Source organism: Dermacentor andersoni, chromosome 2, assembly GCF_023375885.2.
Source record: "Dermacentor andersoni chromosome 2, qqDerAnde1_hic_scaffold, whole genome shotgun sequence".
NCBI lineage: Eukaryota > Metazoa > Arthropoda > Arachnida > Ixodida > Ixodidae > Dermacentor > Dermacentor andersoni.
Window position 1 is genome coordinate 101,048,066 of NC_092815.1, and position 16,108 is coordinate 101,064,173.

General features: G+C 47.2%; 1 protein-coding gene across 3 annotated transcripts in view; it reads right to left on the reverse strand.

Annotated features, from left to right (window-relative positions):
- The window catches only part of LOC126541537 (organic cation transporter 1-like), a 39,682-nt gene extending 25,382 nt beyond the window's left edge, over positions 1 to 14,300 (reverse strand). The window contains exons 1-5 of one of the 3 annotated variants that reach the window (XM_072286259.1): positions 14,177 to 14,300; positions 13,520 to 13,734; positions 12,748 to 12,929; positions 10,533 to 10,750; positions 3,117 to 3,227 (exon numbers count right to left, since the gene is read on the reverse strand). In XM_072286259.1, coding sequence (XP_072142360.1) covers positions 3,117 to 3,227; positions 10,533 to 10,750; positions 12,748 to 12,929; positions 13,520 to 13,734; positions 14,177 to 14,229 — 779 coding nt within the window. In that variant the 5' untranslated portion in view covers positions 14,230 to 14,300. Of the gene's footprint in view, positions 1 to 2,247; positions 3,228 to 10,532; positions 10,751 to 12,747; positions 12,930 to 13,519; positions 13,735 to 14,176 lie in introns of those variants that run through there. The other 2 variants (XM_072286260.1, XM_050188339.3) reach the window with 2 other exon arrangements.
- Positions 14,301 to 16,108: the final 1,808 nt, after the last annotated feature.

Here is a 16,108-nt window from a genome sequence, read left to right on the forward strand (position 1 = left end):
TGCGTCAAGTTCAATGCAGCAGCTGTAGCACTAGTGTGGCGCTTTACGGGTAGATACTGCAACAAACCATACCTATTGCGCGTCATGCATCGTATGCGGTAACGCTCATGCGTACGGTGTTAGATTATGCAACAAGTTTTCGTCTACTTTCTGTACAAGATGGCTGCAAGCGTAACTGTTTAATCCCCGCGCTTATATTAGAAAATAGGACCCCGCAGTCAAATTTATTAGCACAATTTTCTTTTTTTTTTCTTTTTTTTGTGCGTACTTTAATATGCGTTGTCACGGATAACTTCGGAAATCATGTAAGTTTGCATTTGTCAGTGTGTGATGTTTCAATTCATTTTTTTCAGAACTAACATAGCAGACAGAAAATCCCATTTTCTATATAATAGCTTTTATCAAAGTTCGAATAGCTCTAAGATCATCGTTCAGCCAAGCTAGGTGTGTCGAAGCAGACAGGTTTATAGCTCATAAAAAGAAAAACTCTACAACTGGGCCGCCAAAACATGCGCCAACATGCCTCTAAGAAAGAGATAGGCGAGCCCGCATATACGCTAATTACTGCCCGCGCCACCTCTGTTGTCCTAAAGTGACGAGCAGTAGTGGGAGAAGGAATGTCGCTGAAGAAAACGTTTCTACAAGGGCACTTCTCTTCGTTAGGCTAAAACAGTTGGCATCCAGCGACATCCCTTGTTCGACCGTTGCTCATCTCTTCAATCATCCATCTTCCTGCAAAACTGTGCCTTGTCTGCGTTCTTGTAGTAACTTTTGTAGCAGTTAGTACATAGTGCACACGCCGTTTTTCAGCGCTCATTTCTTTACGTTTCGCATGAGAACTACAATTAACGAGACGTGGCATGAGTAGGCTGTTTACTACCACTGTGCGACTTTTGCGGCCGCAGCGCACCAAGATTCATTGCTCCAGCCTTGCTGGAAGTAACATTGTGCAGTAATGATACCCCAGGGGGCGTGGACGCTGTGCACCATGGTGACTGGCGTCGTCACGTATGAGAACGCACATATTAAGTCGCTTTATATGTTTCCTCTCTCTCTCTCTTTGTAGAATTACAATGGTCGATAATATTGTCAATGGGAAAATGGAAGCTGCTGCGTCTTGCTACGAGCGTAAAAAAACAAGAACTCGAGGGCATGTTTGCTGCAAACAAGCCAAATGTTGCAAGTGACAAGCCTCGCTCGGAGGACTCGAAAGAAATGCGATGACGTGTTTGGCTCGCTTGTGTAAATGCGACGAATTAATTGCCAATGGTTTTTCAAATGATACGAATTCTTCACGCACGCACAAAGAATTCTTGCACTAATCCTAACTAGGATGTCTAAGCAGTCTTGAAAGCACGGCTTTCACATAGTCAGCCAAATAACGAGATTTTAACATAATGTCACCCACACTATTTTTAGTGCGGAGCTGTTCTACGCTATGTTCTGGCAGTTTGTGTGCGTAGGCAAGAAAGGTGGCAGCCACCCCAGTGCTAAAGGAGCTAAAACATATAGCAAAAACTTATCGCTGGGTCTCAAAGCTGCGTTTAATCGCGAGAAGTGTCAAAGCGTATTCTGATAAAAAGGTATAACGTAATGAAAAAAGTAAAACCGGAATAGACACCGCTTAGTATGGTTTCCCGTTTCCCGTCGCGGGCTCTGTATGCAAATCACGTAACCTTATCGCAGTTCCCTTCCACCTGTGCAATGGGTAGGGCGCGTGTGGTGAGGACTGCAGAAGAACAGTGCGCTTAAGAACAACACCGTCGTGAACAGAAGCGGGAATGCGCGTGGCGACGGCGGCCGGCACGTAATGCGGCACGTAATGTGGACGAAAATCGTGACGAAAACGCCAAGCTTATGCACCTTTGTTTGAACCACCACTACCGACTCCACTGTCATCGTAATTGTAGGTGAGTTCAGCATAGACGTGTCTCGGTCATACGGAAAGTGCTTCGTGGCGTTTCTCTCGGAAAGGTTCGGCATGCAATGTTACACAAGCATCACTGTGCCGACGACGCGTCATCGGTCGTGTATAGACCTCACAATGGCCAAGAACCTTGCCAATGTCGCCACACAGCCACTGGCTTTATGATCGCTACGATAGCGATCATAAAGCGATAGTCACCTTTGTGACCAATTATAAATCCAAGAAAGCAAACAAAAGGAGGTTAAAACAAAAAAAATATGCAGTATTCAATTTGATAAAAGAACAAAAAATCATGAATAAACCAAATTCATTCTCGTATGTGTCTTTCATTTTCAATCATCGCATTTATTTTCAACATATTCAGCACCATATATGCAGCTCCGCTGGTCATCCCCCATCACAGAGTGAAATGGTTAAGATTTTTTTCTCACATGGCAATGTATAGTATTTGTCACCAAACTTGCAAAACGTGCTTTTGGCGATAACAAGCTCGATCACTTCCTTTTATCTCCCTCCATTCCTCTATGTGAAATATAGCAGCAATTCCACAGGCTTCGCTGAACGAATGTCACCGACATCCGTCATCTAACCTTCATATCCACGTTCCCCCTTCCCGTGTGAAGAGTAGCAGATTAGAGCACGCTAGCTCAAGCCCACCTGTCCGCCTTCTTTCAATTGAAATTTTCTTCCTAAAGAAACTCGTCAAGTAGGTCATGTACCTTTATCTCGATCGTGCCCAGTCAACCGAAGTGAAGCACCTCTGATCAGTGCAAGACGAGAAACAATTCGCCAAATTGGAGTTAAATTAAAAACAAAGTCACCGTGGGAGTGGCCCATGCCTCATCCACCCGCACACGCCAATATTGGCCCATGAGGCAACGCCATCAGTCCATCTTTGCTCACCCAAGTGCAATACTATGGCGATGAATGTTCTTCTGTAGCTTACGAGATATGCTTTTCTTCATAAAGGGCAGCAGCAGGTGGCATGGTTGCTCGCCACTCCCCACAAGAACTCAATATTATCTCACAGAAAGATGTGTCTGCAGAGTTATCGTTCGGAGCACGAGCTGCATGAATGCTTGAGCACGGAACACAGGAAACGAGTTGTGATGGCAGTGTTTGTAGCGCCGCATAGGAGTGAAACGATGTGGGCCTCTCCAGTCGTGGCAGACAGCTGATACGGGTTCACCTAACGGCATTGTAAACTGTTGCCACGACCGACTCATTGTTATCGAAGGCCCTGTTGACTGCTGGCTGACCTGTAACCGGCATTTTCTTGTGGAAAGACAAGACTCCTCGCCTGCGGACAAAAAGAAAAAAATACGAGAGACAGCATGCAACAGTACCAAAATAATTAAGCACAACCTAGTTGCAAAATAGGACTTCACTAGCACGTTCTCGCACCGGCGGTCTAGTCTTACACATGATAGCTGCTGCTTGCACGAACAGATTGGTCAACGCCGAATAGATTCTTGCACTTTCTGGGCGTAATTAATGTAGTTTTGTGGTTAAAACTTGGACTGAAACGCAAAGGTGACTTGCAGTGCGAAGTACTTTATTGAGAATGAACTTTTTATATTAAGAATCGGTGGTAGGTGTGATGTTTTGAATGTTCATAGGTTATCAAAATTCGCCCTTCCGGGTGATATAGATCGCTTCGCTAGCTGAAACTACGGTCAGTTTTTATATATCAAATCCATGACCACAGCGGAAGCAATTATCTAAAACAAGTTATTTTAGAAAAATAAGCAGGACCTCCCCAAATGGGAATTGTTCAAGATTTGCGTAGCATTGTATTGCGATAAGTGTGGTGCGGAATTTGTTGTGCGAAGTAATGATTTATGTGGTGGTTATGCTGATGTAGTATGCATTATATCTACATATGCGTCAGGAGTGCGAGAGGAAATACACACATATTTACATTGCCGAAGATATACATTCCACACCACGCCGACATCCATATATACAGTGTTTCAGCTAACTTTAGCCAGAGTTTAAAAACATGCCAATGCACTCTAATACGACGCGCCCAAATGCATTTTACTCACTTTTGTGTGTAGTGTGTTACGCTATGTTTTGTATGTTGCTCAATTACATAATTAGTCAAGATTAATGAACCAACTTCTGAAGCAACAAAGTTAGGCAAGGAATTCCTATTAGAAAGCTGTAGACCGCTTTGCAAAACGTCCGATTAGACAGTTTCCAAGTTTCTATCTATTAAGTATTAGTGTTTTCCAACTTACTGCGGATGCCCGCGAAATACACAGAAAAAGCCACGTCACATACCCGCTTGCGCGCCGTGATTGCACCGGAACCCAAACTGTGCGCGTACAAACGAACATAGCATATAGCAGGACGTGCTGCAGCCATAAGGCGACAGGGCAGTCACGAAGGCGTTGGCTGTGCAATTTAGGCCAGCGATGCGCTTCCCTCGCGGCGGTTCATCACAGCGATAAGCAGACGCAGCGGCGACACACCCGGCAAAATTCTATGTTCGTTTGTGCGCCGAACGCTTGGTAGCAGTGCAATCACGGCGTGTAAAGGGTTATGTCACGTGGTGTTTTTTGTATTTTGCGGGCATCCTCAGTAAGCTGAACAAGAGTCATACTTAATAGACAGAAAGACAGAAATTGTTCATTCGGACGTTTTCAAACCGCTCTGGAAGTTTCTAATTGGAATTGTTTTCCTAGCTTCGTAGCTTCAGAAGCTGGTTAAATATTCTTTACTCATTATCTAATTAGGCAAAATACTAAGAATAGCTAGCGTTACACACTTATTACAAAGGTGAGCAGCATGCATTTGGTCGCGTCGTCTTAGAGCGCATTGGCATATTTTTGTTTAACTCTGGCTAATGTTAGCTAAATCACCCTGCATAGGGCTACACATATCTTCGGCAGTTCTCGTTCAGTGAGGCTTCAGTTAAATTGAGTGATGGCCGGCGCGGCATAACCAATGCCGTCATAGGCAGCGGAGACGGGACGACTGCGCGTGCATGCGTAATTAATGCACGAGTGCCGCATCCTCTCGTTCTGGGTCCCCCTTAGCCACCTTCCATGTCACTGGTCCTTTGTTTACAAGGCAGTCTAATACAACTTGCGATCCCCCATTGAGTATAGACTTAGGCGCTTCTGTACTAGATTTAACTCCTCCCCTCTATCTATATCATATATGGGAACGGTGAAAGCAGAGGGGCTCGTAGAATGTTTTGCGCCGACGCACTTATCATTAACGTGGACAATAGGTCATTTGTCACTGTGCTCAGGTTGGAATCTATCAACTCCGCATTCAATGGGTTTAAACTGTGCATTCTCGCCCTGCATTGGGAAGGGTGTTTTCGGGATTCACATGGAATTTTTCGACCGACTTGTCATATAATGCTATACATTAAAGCTGTGAATGACTTGTACCGATTCAGTCGTCGCCGTAGTTGAGAACGGTGTTCATTTCCAGTACACCTCTAGTGAAAAAGTCATTGTCTAAGCTATTCTCTTTTATTGCGATATCAATTATCTGGAAACTCCAACCGAATTCTTGCCGCAGATGTCAGCATAGCCGTGAGGTTCCGTAAATTTATTTAGGCATATATATGCTATATAGCATGCCATGCTAAATGCTATGCGGTATTTGCGGGTTATATTACCGCACTATTCTATCGTCAAAATGGCTCACACCAGATCCTACATTCTTGAAAAAATTATTCCTCAGAATCTTGAGAATGGCATCCCATAAACAAATGTCATGAAACAATCATGAAGCAAAACATCGACAGCGCATGCCTTCTGTCTAGAATCTCCTGAGACATAAATATTAGAAGTGCGAAACAATAATCGAGCGGAAGCCTGAATAGGACCTAATCATATCGGTGCAGCTGCCTACAGCCTCCGGGATCGGCCCAGGAAAGAGGTTTGACGCGTACCCGATACGGAAGAGTAGTGGTAAAGTCGCTAAGAAAGACGTTGGCTTTAATTAGTAAACGTGAATGAAATTGTCCGATGGCAGCCATTCAAACAGCGGACCCCAAGCACAACAGCTCGCTTTTACTTAGCTTACGTTTACTTGAATTCATACTGACACTACAGCTACGAGTCTTACAATTCCCGTAATATTTTCACATCCTATCGCAGCCATTTCTTCGCCCTTATGGTGAAGCTAATTTTGTTTTCTTTGTAATTGCAGACGATCAAGTTGAGGCATAGAATATTTTGGCCGGCGCCGCAGCGGCATCCAAGGGAACGGATATAGAAGAAAGCAATTGCGGTTCCAGCTCCATTTAGGCCTGCACAGTCATTACATCGGCAGGCCATTGGAGCGACCATTGCGGTGGCAAGTAAGTAACTGGTTCCCTGCTCTCTCTACAACCGCCTTGCAAGAGTTTCTGATCTCCCTTGACACCAAATTAGCGCCATGCTCCCTTGAACGTCGTCATCCCCGTCTTAGCTGACAGGTCACCAGTGGTGAACACTTCGTCTGTGACATGTGGAGCACACGGCAGAGAGGAAAGCAAAGGCACGGTGCGTAGTACTGTCATCGTGTTTTCCCTTGACTTTAAAACATTTGCACTTCTGACTTCTGCTTTCGAAGCTTCAAGGCGAAAAAAAACCTGCCACCTGCTTAACTGGTTCGACGCGTAGGAGTTCAATGCGCGTCTATCAAGAATTCCTAGCTCAAACATAACCTCCTTCCAATAAATGCGTTGACCGAGTGCGACATGTTATGTTTGTATTTTCCTCAGTTTTCGTTCCACTATTTTTATAGGGTTTTCACAGATGGATAGATGCAAACAACCTTATTGTAAATCCTGCAAAGTTTAACGACCCGGGCTCAGGTCTTCCATGAAGGAACTTCGAGGCCTTGCCTCGTCGCCGCCTCTCGGGCTCGCCGGACTGCCCACTCTTATGTCTTGAGGTTGGAGCTGCGCAGAGCGGCGGCGCACTTCGACGCTGTGGGGATGCGCGACTCTCACGCATCCCCTGATATGCTGTTTTCCCGCACGGCTCGCGTGGCCTGGCGCCCGCGGCGCTCGGAGTGGTACAAGCGCGGTGCGAGAGATGGCGCGACCGTCGCACCGCGGCTAACCGCGGCGGGGTTACTCGGGCGCCGAGGGACAAGGCGCTGCCTCTTTCCCGGTGGGCCGGCGAACAGCGTGGACATTCTGCGCGCGCTGAGACCATGCTTCTGCGAGACCGCCTCGCGTGGCCGCCTTCGAACGCACGACCGTTGGCGTGACCGAACACGCGAACGACCAGGCGTTGGGATCCAGCATGGGGCGAACATATTCGCTCGCAATGCGGTCGCGGTAAGTCGGACTTCTAGATTTGTCGCGCGCCCATCGGCATGTTTTGGGGATAGCAACTCGGCTAGCAGGCATTGATCTATGAAAGGTGCAATAAATGCCCTTGTGATTGTTTGCACTACTGTGTTGTCGTTCCTTTGTCCCAAGAGTATGGAGGAGAACCCCATATCTCCCACATCTGGCTGCCCAACGTGGACCTCTTGGGGCATCGGACGATAATTTTAAGTGTTGCTTCGTTCAAGACCTTTGTTTGAACCGAAGCGTAGGCCTAGCGTGGATTTTGATCGCTAGCGTCGGCGGCGTGCTTTCTTGAGCGAGGCGACGGTGGCTGTAGTGTGTTTGAACTTATCAACATGCTAAGCCTTTTCGCAAGTGTTTTTTTAATGACATTCGTCAGTACGAGAGCCACGTGGTCTGCATCCTGGGAGAGCGAGGCTGAGCGCCCGCGGAGCAGTGGCAAGCCTGAAGCGAGTGAGTACGGAAGCCTCGTGGGTGGTCCGAATTTCTTATGTAAATAGCTTCTTCTATCTCTTTGACTCGGATGAAGTCGCGGCTCTGGGAGCCGGGTGGCCGCGGGCCACGGGTGCCACGACGGGCTGACTGGTATTGCGGCCTGGCACCGGGCGCTCCGACACCGTCTGGGACGGTGGGCGCCGTCAACTCGGATGCTGTGTGCACCGAGCGGAGTAGGACCACCTCACAGAGCTAACGTCTCCTCGCGGCTGCCTGTTTTGCGCCCATTTTGGGTGTTGTTTTTGGATGCCGGTTGTTGTCAGGGTAGCGACGATTTAGGCCTAAGGCTTTACGAAGCTGCCTGTCGCACGTGGAGGGACACAACCTGTTGGACCGTGGCGTTGAGGTGCTGCAAGTTGCTTCCCTCATTCTAGTTAGCCTCGCACGAATTGAAATTACTCGTTCGGCTCAAGGAAGCGAGCTTCGTTCACTTGAACTTAGCATCTGAGTAGCTGCCCGATCTTTTGCTAGCCGAGTTGAACATCGTACCACGTGGGCGATGCGCATGCATAATTCCTCTCCCTTGCACTACTTTAGTGTTTGCCGAGTGTGTTAAGTGTACGCAGCGTGAATGGAGTCACCCCTGGCTTGCTGTCACCTGCACATCGTCTGCGCTGCTGCTCCGGACTACGATCGAGCCACCCCGGGCGATGGTGATGCTGTGGCCAGTTCGGCGCAGTGACTTCGGCGGCCTCCTGCATCCAGCTCACAACCCTCGGCGGCGGACAAAGGAGCCAGCGGTCACCGACAGCTACGGCGGCTCTTGCCAGCAGGGCGCGTCGGCGCGAGCGACGCTTGCTCGTACCGACTACTGCGTCGTCGTCTCCGGAGTTCTGGCCTGGGATCGTGCCATCGAGTCGCAAAGCTGCTGCGGTGACCGGCGGACGCCAGCGGTGTACCCCAAGGACAGTCGGCTCGCATGTTATGGACAGCGTGTTTACATTTCCCCGGCGCGGCCACTGTTGCATGTACCACATTGTTCGCGAAGCACGTGTTGATGTTAGACTGTGTGAAATGTTTCGCCGGAATATGTAGTGATTTAAGGTTGGGGGGATGTGGGGATGCGCGACTCTCACGCATCCCCTGATATGCTGTTTTCCCGCACGGCTCGCGTGGCCTGGCGCCCGCGGCGCTCGGAGTGGTACAAGCGCGGTGCGAGAGATGGCGCGACCGTCGCACCGCGGCTAACCGCGGCGGGGTTACTCGGGCGCCGAGGGACAAGGCGCTGCCTCTTTCCCGGCGGGCCGGCGAACAGCGTGGACATTCCGCGCGCGCTGAGACCATGCTTCTGCGAGACCGCCTCGCGTGGCCGCCTTCGAACGCACGACCGTTGGCGTGACCGAACACGCGAACGACCAGGCGTTGGGATCCAGCATGGGGCGAACATATTCGCTCGCAATGCGGTCGCGGTAAGTCGGACTTCTAGATTTGTCGCGCGCCCATCGGCATGTTTTGGGGATAGCAACTCGGCTAGCAGGCATTGATCTATGAAAGGTGCAATAAATGCCCTTGTGATTGTTTGCACTACTGTGTTGTCGTTCCTTTGTCCCAAGAGTATGGAGGAGAACCCCATATCTCCCACAACGCAAGAGCCTCCGGAGCTACTGCCATTTTAGCTGATATAACAGCACACTCCCACAACATGTGCGAGAGCTTCGCTCTAATTGCCTGGCATACCTTGCAGAGAGCACTCGGGTATTGCGCGGGGAAAATATGCCGGAATCGCACCGGACCGGGGAAGGTGTGTGCCTGCAGTTGTCGCCTGACGACTGCCTCACGACGTTTCTATTTGGGGTGAGGTGGAAACAATATCGGCCTGCCTATGTGGTAGTGCTTGGTGATGTCGTATCTGAATAAGCGTTTTCGCGTGTTTCTGACCAGGCGGTCCGAAATCGAAGAGGGGGTCTCCGACCTTGCGCGGCAGGTCAGTTCTCGCGCAGATGATCGCGCGTCGTTGCTGATGGAAGGTCGGACCCGAAGCCGCCGAAGCTGCGTCGCGTCTCCGATTTCTTACTATGCCTAGGCGTTTGCACTGCCTACAGTTATATTCACAATTCCAACGACACGCTACAATAGCTTGCCAACTCAAGAATGCAACAAAAATTAGCACAGAGAGAAACAAACCAAGAAAGCTATTTTAGATCACTAACCTTGAACCAGACACAGCCACGTAAAATGTTGAAGAAATCGGAAATATATGGCTCCGCTCCTGGAAGCTTGGGATGTAAAGGGGCGATGAACCCTTTCAATGTTTAGAGGCAAGACCAAGTGCGAGAATATTTTCAAACGCCTACCTTTGGGGTGTTTAACGGATTTCGTGTTCGATAGATATTCAAGGAAATCGGTTCGTCTGCACGCTATCAATCCTATTTTCATCTTTGCATAACTATTCATGCAGTCCACTACGCAAGAGGTGTGATAAAACTTCGCACGCGACGGGGGCGGCGCCCCCCCCCCTCCTAGATCCGCTAGTGCCCCATGGTTACCATTCTATTCTTGTTATATCTGGAGAATGATTCTTACCTGAACTCAGTGAACTTTGTTTGTTTGTTTGTTTGTTTGTTTGTTTGTTTGTTTGTTTGTTTGTTTGTTTGTTTGCCTGCTTGCCTGCTTCCTTGTGTTACTTTAATGCTTATTAACCACTACCCTATTCAATGCCTGATGGCCCTGAGGGTACTATAAATAAATAAATGAATTATTTTCTTATCTGATTGATTGATGAAATATATATACACCTATCTAATCACGTACAACGACCAGAAAAGTCCACGGCTTCGTCATAAAAGTGACTCCACATACCTTCGTTTGTTTGGTGACTCGCCCTGTGTGGTATCTTCTGTATCTCTAGTGAACAGAGGGCAGAACCACAGGCCCTGATCGCGGCCGAAGCGCTCGCCGTCCTCAATGGTCTGCGGCATGGCGGTGCCTACTGTCTCCGGCAGAAAGAAGACCAGCACACTGCCTAGCAAAGCTAGGCAGCCCATCACGAGCATCGGCAAGTACTCGTCCAGTTCAGCCTGAAAGAGCAGGACAAAAAGAAAAGTTTATATCTGCAAAGTGCTAACTCAAAGTGGTCGGCACACACCTCACATAAATTGAGAGAGCATGTCTCACATAGCTCAGGAGACGTAACCTCGTATCGGGTCAGTTTAGTGGTTCAAGAATAGCTAGGTAGGGTGTTTATAAAATGTAAACCTAGGTTGTAGAAGCTCGTCGAAGCTGCACTGAGGTGGCATTGATCAACGGTTCAGGCCTGTTGGAAGAATAAGGCGAAATCATAAGAATGACGAAAACATGAGAGGTATTATTATTATTAGCGCAGGCGTAAAATATCCAACGCGAGTCAAAAGACATAGAAATGCTTGTCTTGCTTTGAACACAGGCGCCGCAAGAAGGTCCACCATGGCACTGGAGTCACAAGAAACGCCGAAAAGAGGGCCCGATGGGCTAGACAATTACTTCGCTAAGGTGGCAGTTTGGGTTTGACAGACTTGACACTTTGGACTTGAAAGGGTAACAGGAGACATCTGGTTGCGAGGTAACGCCAAGTGTGTCCGGTCGCCTCTACTTTTGTCCTCGTTCGTGGCGCGCTACTCCTACTGCTCGTAATTAATCACTAACAAGACCAAATGGCCACTTAGGCACATATGCATATGTTTTTTTTTAAAGCGAAGTTTCCTTTGCCTCTTCTTCCGTCTTACCGGGCGCTGGTGCTGCTGTGGGCGCAGATGCGCTCGTCTCCACGCATCCTGGCCGGCGCCGGGATGCGTAATTAATTGAATTGCGTGAAGCCCCCATAATGAAATTAAAGTTTAACACTTCTGTCGCGACGCGATCAGCCATGTGAGGCAATGATTAGGCTCAACCCTCTCAGAGATTACGAACAATGACGCACAACAACGCCTCCAGCAAACACGTCCCCCTGTGTGTTCTGTGGCCTACGCAGACAAACAGCAGTGGTGCACGCAAGGTAACGTTTAAGATCAACTCATCACTGACATATTGGACTAAACGCTGAAGAAAAGACGCATTCGCCGTCAACATCACTGCTAATTATCATCAATCGAAGCAAACGGCATACAAAGCTTTTTTCTTTCTTATATTTTCTTTTCGGAGACAGTCGTTTCTGTAACAGTGTATCTCTGAAATGCCACACCTCTGCTACAATGCCCTTGTGGCACTGCATGTATTCGCATAAATAAAAAAACGCAGTGCGTGGGATCCACAGATCTTTTTTTTTCTTTACCATGCACGCAGCAGCATACCTTCACACAGTATGCTCGAACGCAGGTGCTAATGAACAATGGGGAAAAGGAAGTATAAAGTATTGTGGTATAAATCTTGACAAGAGCATCTGCACACATGAAGACCATTACATCATTCGACTTCATTACGAAATTACGGCAAAGCCATCCTCGCCCTTCAAGGCCATGACGTCGTTCGACTCCATTAAGAAATCATGGCGAAACCATCTTCGCACTTGAAAACTATGACATTGTTCGAATTCATTACGAAATCATGGCGAAACCATCCTCGCACTTGAAGACCATGACGTCGTTCGACTTCGTTCAGAATACTGCTTCTGCCTCTATTGAAGTTTGGTACGAATAAACAACTGTATTTTCTATCCTCATTAACATGTCAACATCTCTTGCCCAGAAGAAGTCTGTTTTTTTCCTTTTCCTTTTCTCTTTATTTTTTTTCACTGCTCATCTTTCTGTATCAACTGCTCAATTCAAATGGAATTTCTATAGAGGCGCCACAATATTACGTTCGCTCATTTCCTTGGACTCACCAGTGGTGGAAAACCTTTTTTCAACATTGGCGTCCCTCGAGAACTTTGTTTGGAACGCGGAGGAAGAGGTGGAAGGTGCGCTCTGTTTATCGGTGCGGAGTTTGCACTGATTTCTGACGTTGGCCGCCTAGCCTCACGTTGGCCGCCTAGCCTCACGTTGGCCGCCAATTTACTGATTCAGCGCATTTGTGTCTCGGCACTAACACTCTACATTCGTACCAGGGAGGCGACCTGTGCGCCGAGCAATCCACCAGCATCTCCGAGCAGCCTCTGAAGCAGCACGGCGCGACCGCGGACGATGGTGGGGAATACTTCCGACGCCATCTGGTACGTGATGTTGTAGCCGCCGGCGAACGCCATAATGAGCATGGTCGCCATCACGAGCGTCCAGGTGGCCGACTCTGCAAATTGAATGCCAAAAAGAGGAAAATAATGTCAGTTCGCACGGCCGTAAAAATTATGGCACCATAATCTGATCATTTATTACGAGACGAAAATGGAGTTTCTTAAGCTGTCATAATGACATCGTAGCATTCAGGTCTCTGGCAATAAAGTACCTACCTACTTAAAGCATAAAAACATTCGAGAGGATATAGCTGATATGCGAGTTATGGTTGGAAAATTAGAATTTCATTGCTTGTATCATTGTATCAGATATTCATTGTATCAATTTCATTGTATCAGATATTCTTCTCACAATAATTGTGCAAGAAATTCATGTTTTTCAAACTTATGCATAATTTCTTGCGTCATGGTTGCGTTCAAATAATTATTTGCTTAGATCCACAGTAGCGCCGAATTAGTGCTTCGGACATATTCTGTGAGTGCTTGTATCGTTATTCATTCACTCATTTATTTTTGTTCTTGCTACTGCTGCTGCTACTGCAACTATTACACGCTTCAACTGGGACAAGAAATCAGAGAAGCAAGCATGGCTTTTAGCCCACTGCACCAGACAATGCCCGCCTTCTAATGTGATGATGGTACTCACCGCTCCTAAGTAGCCACATAACGAGGCAGACAGTGCCACCGATGAGTATAAAAATGGAATTCGGCCAGCGTCGTCCAAGTTTGTCCAGCGAAGAGATGCATATGATGTTCACGGGCAACTCGCATGCGATGGCGATCGAGTACGTTGAGTATATGTTCAGGCCAAGCCGTCCCAGCTCCAGGGTGGTCACGTTGTAGCACATGCAAACTATAAACCTGGATGTAGCGTATGAAATGCAACCAGGCATGTGTTTTACTTTGCTATTACTTTACTACGAGCACGGCATTCAAGATGCAATGTCAATGAAGGCATAGGAGTCACACGTTGGCTTCAGTTTGACACTTTAGAAGTTATTAATATCAAATTTCCTTCCTGCGTATCACTCGCAACAGAACTTTCGAAAAAAGTATATTGAATGCGACGGATTCCTGGGTATAAATTGTCTTAGCTATTGGTTAACCCATGACACTCTTCTAATGCGCGTCCTGATCACCACTAAAGCGAAATTTTGGGCTCAGAAAAAGAAATAAAGCATAGGCACGTCATAACGAAAACGCTACTTTACAAGCTGCAATTGAGCATATTTTACGAAATCGCAGTGCGGATAGGAAAATGCCCTGAGGAGTCTAGTGCGTAAAGGACTTTGTGTCCACATACCAGCCAAGGTATATTAGCACCATGATCTTTCTTATGTTAGGCGACTTGAGCATGAGCAGAGTGCCTTTCCAGAAGCTCGGAGCCTCCTCAGCGGCGGCGTGGTTCTGCACATCGCTGGCTGTCTTCTGCAAGTCGCACAATGGTAGACAGGAGCAAATAATTAATGTTCGTTTTATGGAGAAAGTACTGAGACAAAGTACACTGAAGGCTACTGAAATATTCTCCCTCTAGCGCCACTTCCTAACGTTATGCATGCTGAGCTTTATCAGTTTATAAACGGAACAGAAGCCCAAACACCAAAGCACTTCACAATCGGCAGGCTTTTTACAGCGAAGCTGTTTATGGCTAGGGTTCCGTGCATTTCTTGCACCCGTCAACAGATCTGTGTGAGCAGCCGATGTAAGCGAGCGTTACAATCCTGAGGCCCTGCTTCTGGAATTGCTCACTTCGCACGCTGCATTTAACACAGAAGCGGGCGCGACGGCTGACGAATGCGTCGCAGATGATAACGATGTTATAATGTAGTAGTAACTCGCGACCGACGACGTCGTCAAGGCCCTCTAGAGTCATCTAGAGCCATAAAATTATCGACTTATCGCGCTAATTATCTTTTGAATTCGTCTCAAGTAAAGGCTTTTCGGTGTCTTGTTGAACGGGCTTAGTCTTTTCAACTGTGAGTAGTAGGGTGCGCGATTTTAAAAACAGAATGTAAGTATTACGAACTATCTTGGAGATCTCAAGCACTTCGTTAAGAGGGCGATTGTCTGCGTTGCAACATACAGAAGGGTCGGTCTGTGCCCTCCGAAGAGCACAACCTTCGGCCAACCTTCCTGGCTTATGATAACAAAAAAAAAAACAAAAAAAGCGGGGGGACCCACACAAATGCGGGCTTTTCAGAGTTAACCAGCAGAATAATTATTCTTTAATGTAGCAAAGTGACTTGTGGAATTGTGCAATCGCTGCTTGCGAATACTTTCTTCTTTTAACTCTTTCAGTTTTCGCACACTGGTCTATCTATTAGTTAAAGAAATATAAGAAATTATCAGAAGGTCGTATTTATTAAGCTGCACCTTACAAATCCACGATATTGTTAGCACACTTGCGTTGACTTTTAGACTGTCAATGTTTTTTAGACTGTCACGATATAGGAACGGCTGCTAGGACGGCGCTGGTACTCCTGTTCTTTTTTTGTTTTTCTGCCGGGCAGTTGAAGCAAGCCAGCCTCCATTTCACGACGATAGCTGTACGACTGGTGTTTTGCACCGCCTATTCGTCATATGGTTTTCACAACATCACAACAACACATTTCATGTTTGTGTGACAGGAGCTCAAGATATCGGAGGCTCTCCGTCAGTTACGCTGCGAATTGTACAATGATGACTGCGTAGGAAACCGCTTTAGTGTTCGTTACCTTACTTTCGAATGCTGCTCAGATAACGCGTCTTCACTCCAGGTTCGTATCCCTTCTATTTCCCTTAAAAATTGGTGTGCAAGAAAAGGCTCTTGAATTCACCTGAACAAATTCTGTCGGAATGAAATGGAGCTATCGTGAAGGACAAATTCGGTGCGATCTTAAAGGAAATAAAAAAAGAAGAACAAGAAGCTTCAGGATAAGAAAATATTCGTCCCGGCAGAACTTATTGCTGTTGTAAGCAGGCCTTCGGTTGGATGCCCCTGATTTAAATAGCCGTTGAAGTTTTGAGACAAGGTGCGGCCAAGACGACTACAGTTGAAGTTAACAGAGTGATTGCTGCAAAATCATGCACTCGAATCGCCTGAATCTGAAGAGCTATCATTGTCACTGGTTTACACATTGAGGACGAAAATAAGGCTAGTGTTCTTGATTATTACATAGAAACCAACCCAATAATCATGCTATAAGAGCTCGGTTCTCCAGCATGGCACGAATAATTATGTAATCATTTATTTGGG